Below are 11,829 nucleotides of genomic sequence, written 5' to 3' on the forward strand. Positions count from 1 at the left end.
GGTGGTGTAAAAGTGGGGTCTCTGGCAAACATCTGTCCTGTCAGTGTGAGGGCTCATAAAACCCAGCCAGTGAGAGAGAGAGAGAGAGAGAGAGAGAGAGAGAGAGAGATTAACTAGTTAGGCTAAGTGGTCTTTCAGTTTGAACTCAAGTTCCTCCCTAATTCCCAACAATGGCACTTTCAGGAAAATCAGCGCAGCTAATGGCCCCTGCGTTGTGGCTCTAAAAGTGTGCAATAAAAAGCAGCAAAAGAAGATAAGATGAAAATGTACTTTTTTTCTTTCTCTCTCTCATAATTCACAGAGACCTTTAGGCTCTACACTCTCTGATCTGATTTATTTTTCTTCTATTACACAGTGCATCATCATTTTCTTTTGTTTGTTGTTTTCCCTGCTTCTTTTCAAGAGGGTGCTGAATCACTCCACTGTCTTGCTTCAATCCATAAACCTCTTCGGAGGGCACCGTGTATCTCCTCTTTTTGATACACTAATTTTTCCCTTTTCCCCCTTTGCTGTCCCCCCTCTCCTCTTCTTTCCACCTCTCCTTTGCCTTCTCTCCATCTCACGCTGCGTTTGGCTGCCAGCGAGCGGCGAGACTGAGGTAAGAAATGAAATGTCTGAGTGATTAATGTTAGCGTGGCAGTGTTGGCTCACGTTGGTCTGAATGGTGTTAATGAGTGTGGCCGGCTGTAGATTAAGTAACGGGAGGCCGAGGAGGAAATTACACTTCCTCATCGCAACCGCTTGCCGAAGCCCTGGAGAGCTTTTTATCAGGCATTGGCGGCAAGCTTTTAACCTTGAGCCGCCAAATGGCAACGAATGAGCTCCCCAGTGCATGTTAGACACAATTTCTCACGCCCAGGTGAGAGGAAGCTTCGCTTGTCTGTCCTTGACTTCCTGCAGCCTCCCTCCCTTTTCATTCTTCTCCTTTTGGCTGCTGTTCTTGCCCATCTTGGGCAATTCACACCTTTTAACTCACACTATCTCCCCCTTTTCTGTTAATATCTCTCGCCTCAGGACTTTCAATGCCTTTCTCTTCTATTATCTGCATTTTCCTCTCTGGCTTTCTATTTCGTGCCTTCCCACTATCTTTCTCTCCCTCCCGTCCTGCTCTCACAATATTTGTATGCTGCTCCTCTCTGCAACACCTCATTAATTCATACTCTCCTCCACCCTCCTTCACCCCCTTTCAGGAGCCACACAATAAATGCAGCAAAGAGGGCACAGACTGAGGTGACTTGCACTGAGCTTATAAAGGAGGTTTGGTTAAACAAAAGTCCAAATCTCTGTTAAATACACATACCCTGGCACTGAGTGCCGTCTGCAGAAGGTTCAAAGCCAGCGACGCAGGTGCACGAGCCCACAGGAACCATCCACTCGCCGTCCCCATTGCAGTACAGCTTCAGAGGGACGGACACCTCCATAGCGTTGGTCACACAGGCCCCTGGTGCGATCACTAAGGAGGTGGCTTCTGCCCCTGTAGCAGTCTCAGGGAAAACGGCAAAATTTGCAATAGTGGTGGAGCACTTCTTGAAGAACACCCTGACTGAGATGAGAGACATACAGGCGCCCAGGTCCTGGAACGCCAGGTAGAAGCCTGCTCTGGAGAGGGGTCCAAAGCTGCGCACTTTTGTGTTGATCCTGCCCGCCTCAAGCAGAGAAAAACTCTCATCTGGAGCGATAGTATCCACCTTCACATACGGGTTCTCCCTCCACAGAGGGCTGGTGTCTGTCGCTGTGTCCCCCTCTGACTCGTAGTAAAACAGATTAAAGGTCTCCTTGCAGGAGCCGGGGATGTTGGGGATGCTGGCACAGTCACGCACAGAGAACTTGAGCTCAACGTAGACACGCAGCACGCCCTTGCGGGGGATAAAGTCCGTCCTGAGCCAGTTGTTCTGGTTGGGCTGTCGAACATTACACACCTGGTAGGTTCTGATTGGGCTCATGGAGTCGTCGTAGCCGCTAACTTCCTCCCACTGTGGAAACAACAAAGAGACACTGTGACAAAGGAAGAGATGACAGCAGGGAATCTGGATGAAACAACATACTGTGAGCACTATGGATGACTGATGAAGACGTGGAGAAGAGTGGAATAGGTTTGAAATTAAATGGGACTAAATTTAATTAACCTCTAATGCTTTCTCTTAATACAACAACAGTTCTTTTTCTCATTCAGCAACAACTTAGCAACAGTGGAACCTCATTTATCCAATATGTTGTTAATTAATATTGAGTAATGTTAAATGCAGTGTATCCTAATGCAAACCATTCTAGCATAGAGGGCATTCAAAACAGCAACTGACATCTGAACAGAAGACAAAAATGCAACACATGCACGCTAACACACACATTCCCACAGCGTGCTGTGTACGTGTGGCCTGTGAGGAATCATTTGCAGCTAAAATGCTTCTAATTGCATGAATCATTCAGAAAATTCCAATCACTACGGACTATTAATAGAATACATTTCCCCATTAAAACACATTTCACGCATTATGCCTATTTGCCTAACAGTTCTGATGCTGATTATGGGTTGGCGGTTTGGAAAAAGAGGGATGTTTTACAGCTAAGATCATCGCAAATGTGTTAGTTAGATCTTATCAGAATCTACCTACAGTGGATTTTAAATAAGCAGCAGACACTTATAGGAAGCAATGTTCATATCTATAACTGCTGCAGTGCAATTGAAATAGCCTCAAGAGGAGATTTGCTTTCTATAACATACATTTTTCTTGAGAGATGGGGGCATAAAACTGTACATTGTAAATGAAAACTTTCCACTGATATCTATAATGCAAACAGTGAGTTATTTATTAAAATGGCCATCTAAATGCAACGCTGTCAGTGTGATTGCACTGTGGCAGCACTCCGGAGCACTTCAGGTTATGCAGAATATGTTATAATATTTTTTTTCTTCCCCCCGTGCCTACACATATAGGCTGAGAGCAGATATTTGCTTTTGTGGTTAATATAACAGGTGGACTGATGTCTTTTTTTATCATGTAACTTTGAAAGTAATCATTTAAGCACTAATAGGACTTGAGAAAATGTAGAGAAAATCAGAAAAATCAGTATGTCAATGTATAGCGTAAATGTTGTTAATACTGGTCTTTGAATAATACTAATTGTAACTAACATTACAGGCTATGATAAATGGCTGCAGTGGTCAATAAATTTTGTCCATTAGGAAACAACCTTGCGAGGAGTCAATATTTTTAGATTTTTTCCTAATTCCCCCTTGGACAGAATGCTTCGTTTCCATAACAAATGAGCTTCCCAGAAATTGATTATTTCAACTGGATGAAAATAATGCATAACTCATCTCATGTCTCTGAGCTCCTGTGCAATTTATTCCCAAACGATAAGCCCAAGAGTCAGCATTAGATCGTCATAAATCACCAGCAACACGTTGATGCACTACCTGACAAATATGATAATTGCCGGCCCCCGAACGTATGGGGTTGTCAGGTGTGAGGAGAGGGGCTGCTTCGCCAGTCGTGACATATGACTTCATGGATACTAGGACATTCCCTTGTAGGGAAAGGAAGGAGGAGGGCTGCCGAAGATCGTTTCCATGGAAACTCACCATTTTCCATTGACTGACTTTGCGCTCACGTAGCGAAGACAAATTACACTGGCCAGGAGTGGGGGAGGTCTGTCAGGCTGTTAGCCCTGGGGTCAAATTCATGTTGTTTTATTTTCTCACAATTCCTATAGGGGGTATCAACTGAAAACCTTAATTTCTGCCTGTAATGTGCTCTTGGGTATATATTATAAAAGACACAGACACATGCTTTCAATTATCAGGCTCTCTATCCTGTGGAGACCTGCAAGGTAGAGCCTACCTAATAGTCCTTACACACTGTGGGGATTTGGTTTGTGTACTGTATCTGCGTGTTTGCTCATTTGTTTATTTAAAGGGCTATATTTGTTGGTCAAGTTTTCAACATTTTCTAAATACTGAAAGCCTTAATTTCTTCCACACAATGTCAATCAGTGTGTTTCTCATTTGCCTTTTAGTATCCAAGAAAGCAAACATACAGTGCAAAAACAAAGATATAAAACAGTAGGTGGTGTGCTTTTCAAGGCAGAGTGGGCTCTATTAACAAGCAAATGGAACAAATGTTGTTAAGAAAAAAGGGGAACACAAAACAAACTACACACATGCACACACACTAACTCACCCCACTCTCTGGGAACGTGGTCCAGGCCAGCTCTGTGGTTGCCCACCGACTGTCCATAAGGGTTTCTGCAACAAACAAACAAACAAAAAAAACCCAAAGAGCAGGAGGAGGGTTAACAAACCTGAATTAAGTGGTGTGTGGAGGAAAAACCAAATTGTTGCACAGCATTAAGGAGCACACACACACACACACACACACACACACACACAGACGTTCCCTCTGCTTGACAAAGGATGCAGGTAAAACTTCCTCTCCCTGTCTTTCATGACTTGCACCCACATGCACTCAATTTTTGAAAGCACTGACAATAACAGCATATCTGTGATGCAGCCTAATTAAGGCTTTCTCTCTCTCTGTGTTTGGCACACGCAAATGCACTCCTTTCAATATTCATTTGTGAAACTAAGAACGAAGCATCCTCCAAGATGCCTTCAGTGGGAAATATTCCATTAACTAGCACCGGTTGAGGGAGGTCATATAGGCACAGGGAAATTTAATGTATCACATTTGAGGGGATTATTTCGGCCAGAACACTCGACGGTGTAAGTGTGTCGCCTCTCGACTAAGATTTGTCAAATCTGAGTTAACAGGTGATCGGAGCAGTTTTTTTCTTCACCTTGCATGTTTATGACTTTGCAAGGAGGTGAGAGCTGGGAAGACAATCAGAGGAGAGGCAGAGGGTAAACAGCAGGATCAATGAGCATTGTTGTCTGGCTGTCAATCACTTGTCACCTGAAAGGTGGTCCAGCGAGTTCATCGCACCTCAGAAGAAGCAACCCCTCTCTGGGTTAATATGCAGCTGTGGCCGCGCTGACTCCCACTGTTCTGTTGTCGTTAACACATAACTATTGAAACAATTACACTTTCTTCATGGAGACTCAATGACACGGCGCCTGCTGTGCACCATTTGCTCACAAGTCGTTGATAAGGAGGGAGTGAGAGGGTAAACAAATAACATGTCCTGTGTAGAACAACAGCAGCACTCTTTGCGAGGAACACTGCTTTGTTCTGGTACCATAATGTTGGTGGTATAATAGTAATAATCGTGTATATGTGTTGGTTTATGTTTTGCTGTTTCGAAGACAGAAGACGGTGCAGTTACAGTACAGTCCTTGGCTTTTGTGTGTCAATAATAGAAGTTTGATTGAGTGAATAGATCTCTGGTCCATCTGTAGCTGCTGAGCTAGAGATATGGGCAGTGTTTACAGTCTGTGCGGCGTGTTCATTAGAGAAACCACAATGGCTTTTCTTCTTTTCAGAGGATGAGAGATAATGAATAGTGATTGCTACATCCAACAGGATAGATTACTATCTGTGGTGTTCAACTGTGTGCCATGGAGAGTCAAGAGAGTGTTTTCATTGTAACCGAAAAGACTGCAAAAAGATCATGCTAGAACTGAACACAGTTTTCTCTCATTTTAGAGCTTCATGTGGTCACGTTTACGCTGCAGTTAAAACAAAAAGCAAGTAGTGAGACGTCCTAGCTCTTTGTTTCTATGCAAATTAGGTTGGCTGTGTGTTAATAGAAACTAGCTGACAAGAGTTGACAACTGGTATTTGATGTGCAGTGATAAACTACATTTGAAATGTAGAGAAGAATTATTTTCCCCTTCAAAGTAACTTCACGTTTGACAGATCACAGCCCACCTGGTCAGAAGCTGAGAAAGAAATGAGTAATACTTTATAATAAGGGTACAAAGGAGGAAAGCCAGCTCGGTGGTGGGGATGGAACTGGACAGTGTTCAGAGAGTGACTGAGAAGAGGATGGGAGGGAAGCTGAAAACCATCATGGACAACCACTCTCATCCTCTCTATGCTGAGCTGAGGCAGCTCAGGAGCACCTTCAGCCACAGACTCATCCAGCCACGAGCCTCAAAGCGCTTTGGAGGCTCATTTGTGCCGTCAGCCATTAGGCTCCACAAAACCACAGCACCCAACTGACGTATTTTCCTGATTATATGTCCGACATTTATCTGGTTGTAAATGGTTGTAAATAATTATTATTGATTGTATAGTGTAAATAGTATGTTAATACGCAGAGTGTTAATTGTATATCGATCACTTATAGTGTGCTTTAAGTATATATATATTTATACATCTACGTTGAATGTTCTACAATACTGCATCTATTCTTTTATATTCCTTTGTGCTGCTATGTCGACCAAAATTTTAATAAAAGAAAGATTAATAAAGTTATATCTTGTCTTATCTTACAAAAGGTTTAACATTTTGGGAAATACGCTTATTCGCTTTCTTGCAGTTAGATGAGATGATTGCTACCACTCGCATGTCTGTAGGGTAAATAATGGAGCTAGCACTTGACTGGAGGCAGTGGGAAACAGCTTGCCTGGCTAGCTAATAAAATCAACGAATGGCCATTTATGGGGCGGGAGGGTTACGTCAAACTACAGGTGGTTTTTGTTACTTTTGGACCAAGCAAGACTAACTTGCCATCATGCTAAGCTAAGTTAGCTGACTGCTAACTCTAGCTTAATATTTAGCTGACAGAAATGCGAGTGGCATCAATCTTCTCATCTGACTTTTGACAAGAAAGCGAACATTCCCAAAAGCTGGATTCATTATGATTTAAGAATTGATCAAGCCGCTGTGAGTTAATGTGATTAGTTAATGCTTAATGGATCATCAGTTACCATCGGGTCATGCGGCAACATATAGATGTTTGCATATTGATGTAAACATCTTTACATTTCTCTGAGAACAGGGACAGTTCTGTTTTTAAGCTGATGAAATGTGTGGCTCTGAAAAGCCCTCTTTTTGGATTCCAGTTCATTTGGTGGAATATAAATTAGTGTATGATGTACATTTGAATTAACAATCATTAAGTGATGATCCATTAAGCACTAACTAATCAACATGAACTCAGAGTCACTTGCTAATTTCTTAATGGTGAGCAACAGGAATCATGCATTAGTTAATCATGTGACTTGTGGCCTTAACCAGAATTCTTTTATGTGCAGAGACTGTAACAGTGTTTTAAGAAATGTATTCCTAAATTTAAAAAGAAATAAGTGCTTGCCCTCATCTTTGTTGACAAAGACAATCACATTTACCTCTGCATATTATTTATTAAGATATATTTATGCACACAGCAAATGTACATTTATTGACTTTAAATACAAAAGCAAGTCCTGCTACTCATTTATAAAAGCACTCTCGCTCTTCTGTACTTGTGTGTGTAAGGACATGAGTGACAGCAGCTAATAACTTCAGTTGTGAGCCCAGATATATACGATTGTGAACAAGGTTGTTTTACTGATTAGCATGAGTGGAGGCAGAGAGGAGGAACTAATCAGTGAAATCAGCGGCTGTTGTCTCTGCTTGGCTACACTCAGTCCTGTGTGGCACACAGCTGAGTGAATACCCCTGGACTACATGCTGCTGATCCAGCCTGTCCCTTGGGTGGCTGATCCGGTGCGTCACCCCTTCCCTCTTCTCTCTCAGTGCCCAGAGGCAACAGAGACAGAATTGCTCAGCCTCAGCTAACCACAGGCCTCACCTCACACAATGTGCATGAAGGGGCAGCAGGTTGCCCATCCTACATCTATAAAAAAAGCCAAGTTCATGCCCCCGTGTGAGCCGGATTTCCCCTTACTCAAGCATTCTCAAGCAAAATACTGAATCCCTGGCAGCTCTACAGGTTCTATTTTGTATCTGACCCTGACCTTTGACCTCACTGTGGAAAAGCAGAAGACTTTCTCTACAGAGATTTTAAAGAATCATGGAAACTTTACAAAAACTATCATTAGCTATCGTTAGGGCATGATCCCAAAGCTTAACGTCTGAGTCCAAGCTCCATGTGTTGCTCTAAAACACTAAAAATTTCTGTATGAAAAAGGTTATTGGTCGCCAACAACTCTCAAAGTGTGTTATCGTTAACTCAGTAAATCCTAGAAAACATTTAAGATTGAAAAAGATCCCATTTGTTCCACAGCTCTCCGCCTCCCTGGCAAATTTACAATGCCTCTGAGATCGCCTCGCTGCTATAACTCAAATCCAGAAATCTCCCCCTTCTCCCATAAAACTACAGCAGCGTTGGAGTCATTCTGCCCCTGGGGTAAGAAAACAATGCTGCAGTGGGAACTTTAGAGCATCACCACCCGTGGCATTTACCATTTTTTTCTGATCCAAAATGCCACACAACTGTGCATTCTCACTGCACTTTGGGAGCTCACACATGCTAATGTTTTATTCACTTTGTGAGAGCGGGTGCATCATGAAAGGGAGGCCTCGCCTTGTATCACACTGACACTCGCTGCCAACAAGCAAACATATGAAATATTAAGAGCCAAACAACATCATCAGTGATCGGAGGATGATCAAATGCGTGGCTACAAAAATTGGGTGCTCTAGCTCAAAAAATTGTAATCATTCTAAGCAAAGTTTCATTTGTATTGGAGGACCTGTTTCTCTGTATGGAATCGCAGTGATAATAGGTGAGTGTGATGCTCGGTTTGACGCTTGATGAGCAGTTTATGATCAAGTCAAGCTGACCTAATTCAACCTCTCTTCAGGGCTGCTTGCATCTGCTTTTACAGGTCAACAAATAAGTACTATTGTTGAAATTCTGATGTATAGAAAGCAGGAAAATGTGACTGAAGCTCATCTGAAAACACGATGCTAATTGATTCTTCTACACTCGCACACATCTATATGCTGTAGATGATTTTACAAAATGCTTTCTGAGTGGTCATCCATCTAGTTTATGAGCTTTTTAAATAAGAGTACAGTAAAAGGCTGACTGTAAATGAGAGTAATACAACATAAAAATGTCATAGTTGCTGAGGCCTTTACTGCAGTCTGTTGGTGCGAACTGGAGATAAGTCATCACTGGAGCTTTTTGTAAATAAGCACACGCTCCAAGTTGCAGTCCAGCTTGCATCATCCATGCGCAAACACTTGCCAAACTGAAAAAACCCCACAAATTCCAGATTCAAGCCATGTGTTGAAATCTAGCGAGTGAGCAGCTAAATAACTGACATGCAACTTGCTGGAGGGGGAAAAAAGGCCTCTCTTTCCCCCCTCATTTAAACCCATCCGATGATCTGCCGTTCGTGTTTATCCTCAGAGGACAAACACTAGTTAACCCCTGAGCTTTGAGTAACAGTTAGTGGTCCAGTTGGGGAAAACAGGGCTGATCACCACGGTGCGAGAGCCCATTGGGACTTGGAGGGCTGCTGCCGCTGCATTGATTTACTTGCTGACACGAGAATTGATGAGGGATCAGGCTGGCCACAGTCCAGGGGAGGCAGCTTGGACGGGGAGGGAAAGAAGGAGGCAGAGCAGAGAAATGTAGCTACAGCTCAGGAAGGAGTAGCTGGGTGGGTGGCAGGGTGGGCTTTCTCCCTGGAGCAACACTCCCTCAGTGATGGAGAGAGCTTCAGGGGCTGCCGCATACTTGTTAAGCCATTGACCTTTAATTCACACTTGTCATCTAATGTGTTTCACACATGTGTGTGTCCGTGGCGCTTCAGGGGCCGGGATTGATCTGCTCTAGTCTGTGTTTAAGCATCACCACTGATTGGCTGAACCCAACAGCAGGTTTAAAACACTTGCAGTTCATCATGTGAGGAACTGTGTTTCTATTTTACAGAGACAGTGCAGAGGGACGCCCCTCTGTACTGTCTCTGTGGTGTGAAGCTAGCCTCTCCAGAGCCTGTGGGGAGAAAAGGTGGGGCAGGTGGGCATCCTCACTCAGCTTGTGGGTGTGACAACAACAGGGACAATAGCAACAGGGCAGTCCCTGAGCCGCAATGGCAACGCTGGGATGTCATCACACACACACACACACACACCACACACAGAGGGAACGGGGCGTGCTGATACATGGATTACAATCAGAGAGCAAATTGATACTCAGCGAAATTGCCTATTTAACAGAGCGGGACTGCATTATATTAACAGCTTTAATTAACAAAAACATGAACGGAGTCTTGCTTACAGATGTAATTCCACCCATAGAAGCAGCATACATTACTGATCTGGTATTTAAACTGACGGGATGGACTGACCCCAATATGATTCAAATTGTCAGGGGGACAAAACATACACTGTGCACTTGTCTTACTATATAAGGGTTTCCTTGTGTTAATGATAGCCTAATTTTAGCTTGGTGACAATAAGGCGCTTTACTGCCAGATCATCATGCATCCAAACAGCCTATTGTGCATTCACGGGACACAAAAGTAGTCATAAAAATATAAAACGACATACCTTCTACAGACAGCACCACGGGCACAATGAGGCTGCACGCCCACAGCAAGTAATCCATTGTCATAAAACAGGCTGTTGCAACATGAATAAAGGTGTGTAGACTGGACCCCTCGGATGGATGGAGACTCAAACACTAGAGCACCGCAGCAGAGCGTTTTGTTCCTCTCCCAATTCTCATGCCTTCAGCTGTGATGAGGGCTCCCACCGCCCCATTCTACCAAAAATCCTCAGAAATGACCGAGTGCTTCTTTATTTTGCGTTCAGTCAGGTCCCGTTATTCCTTGTGTTGTGAATGCGAGCGCTACACTGCGCCCTCTCTCAGTCTCCTTCTCTTTATCTGACTTTACCGACACCGAACCTCTGTCCAGGGGCGCATCTCTCGGCTGCTGCCCTCCCCGAGCAGAGGATGGAACCCCGGGTATGAAGTGGCTCCGCCCGCAGAGGAATGCGCGTAGTCCACTTTGGCCAACTCCGCTGAGCTGTTGCGCCTCTGCGAGAGATGTGCGTCGGAATGGCAACACTGGGACAGAGGCACAAGAGGGGGCTTGGGGCTCAGGCAGCATCAACGCAGACACAATGAATGTCTAGCTTCCGGTCAAGATTTCCAAAATAATAGTAGGCTACACGTTATTTATTAGGCTGCTTAATTTATGGGAGAACCCACATTAGGCTACTTATAGTGTCAATAATGTGAATGTGACAGTCAGAAAATAGTGAAGCAAATTTGTTGTTGATTATTATTATTAGCCTGTTAATTTTGTTGTTGTTTGTAATCTATTTTTATTATAATTCGGTAGCCTACATGCAAGAGGGAAAACATTGAATAAAAATCTTATGTTGGTATGGTTGGTGTATACTACTTCTTAAATTTGTATTCTAGTGTGTAGTGTCTAAGCCTATAATATATTTTTATTAGTCAACATATCTATTGGTCTGTGTTCTTGTACATCTGCTTCTGCTGTGATAAATTAATTCCCTTGCTTTCAGTTTTTTTTCAATTGCTAACATGCATTGGTTAAAATTGAAGTCACAGTGTCAAAACTCTTCACACAGTCAGCGGACAGAAGTGTATGCGGCCCATACTGTGAATAATTTTTCATTGCTTTCACACAAAATGTCATGAATTTCTCAGTAATCAGGCTGAAATATACAGAAAATCTTGGCAAAATATTTATGCAAATGTTATGCTTACATCTATGTGTGTAGTGTTTTGAAAAAAAGTCTTGTTTAGAACTGCAATTTGAGTGTAAAGCAGAAAATGTGCTTGCATTATAGCAGAATTGGTTCAGGGGGGTTCTTACATGAATTACAGATTGTGGTCATTGTGTCTCAAGTACCCGCGTGACAGTTTAAAGTTTAAAGCTAACATGCATTGGTCAAAATTGAAGTCACAGTGTTAAAACTCTTCACACAGTCA

General features: G+C 43.1%; 1 protein-coding gene across 1 annotated transcript in view; it reads right to left on the bottom strand.

Annotated features, from left to right (window-relative positions):
• Positions 1-10,940, bottom strand: part of ephb3a (eph receptor B3a) — a 30,525-nt gene extending 19,585 nt beyond the window's left edge. Inside the window, exons 1-3 of the mRNA XM_038718441.1 lie at positions 10,413-10,940; positions 4,182-4,246; positions 1,301-1,973 (exon numbers count right to left, since the gene is read on the bottom strand). Of these exons, the coding sequence (XP_038574369.1) occupies positions 1,301-1,973; positions 4,182-4,246; positions 10,413-10,476 (802 nt within the window). The 5' untranslated portion in view covers positions 10,477-10,940. The remainder of the gene's footprint in view (positions 1-1,300; positions 1,974-4,181; positions 4,247-10,412) is intronic.
• Between the last annotated feature and the right edge of the window lie 889 nt (positions 10,941-11,829).

The sequence above is a fragment of the Micropterus salmoides genome, unplaced genomic scaffold, assembly GCF_014851395.1.
Source record: "Micropterus salmoides isolate LMB-PRFRI ecotype aquatic unplaced genomic scaffold, ASM1485139v1 Ms_hic_scaffold_14, whole genome shotgun sequence".
Classification (NCBI taxonomy): Eukaryota; Metazoa; Chordata; class Actinopteri; order Centrarchiformes; family Centrarchidae; genus Micropterus; species Micropterus salmoides.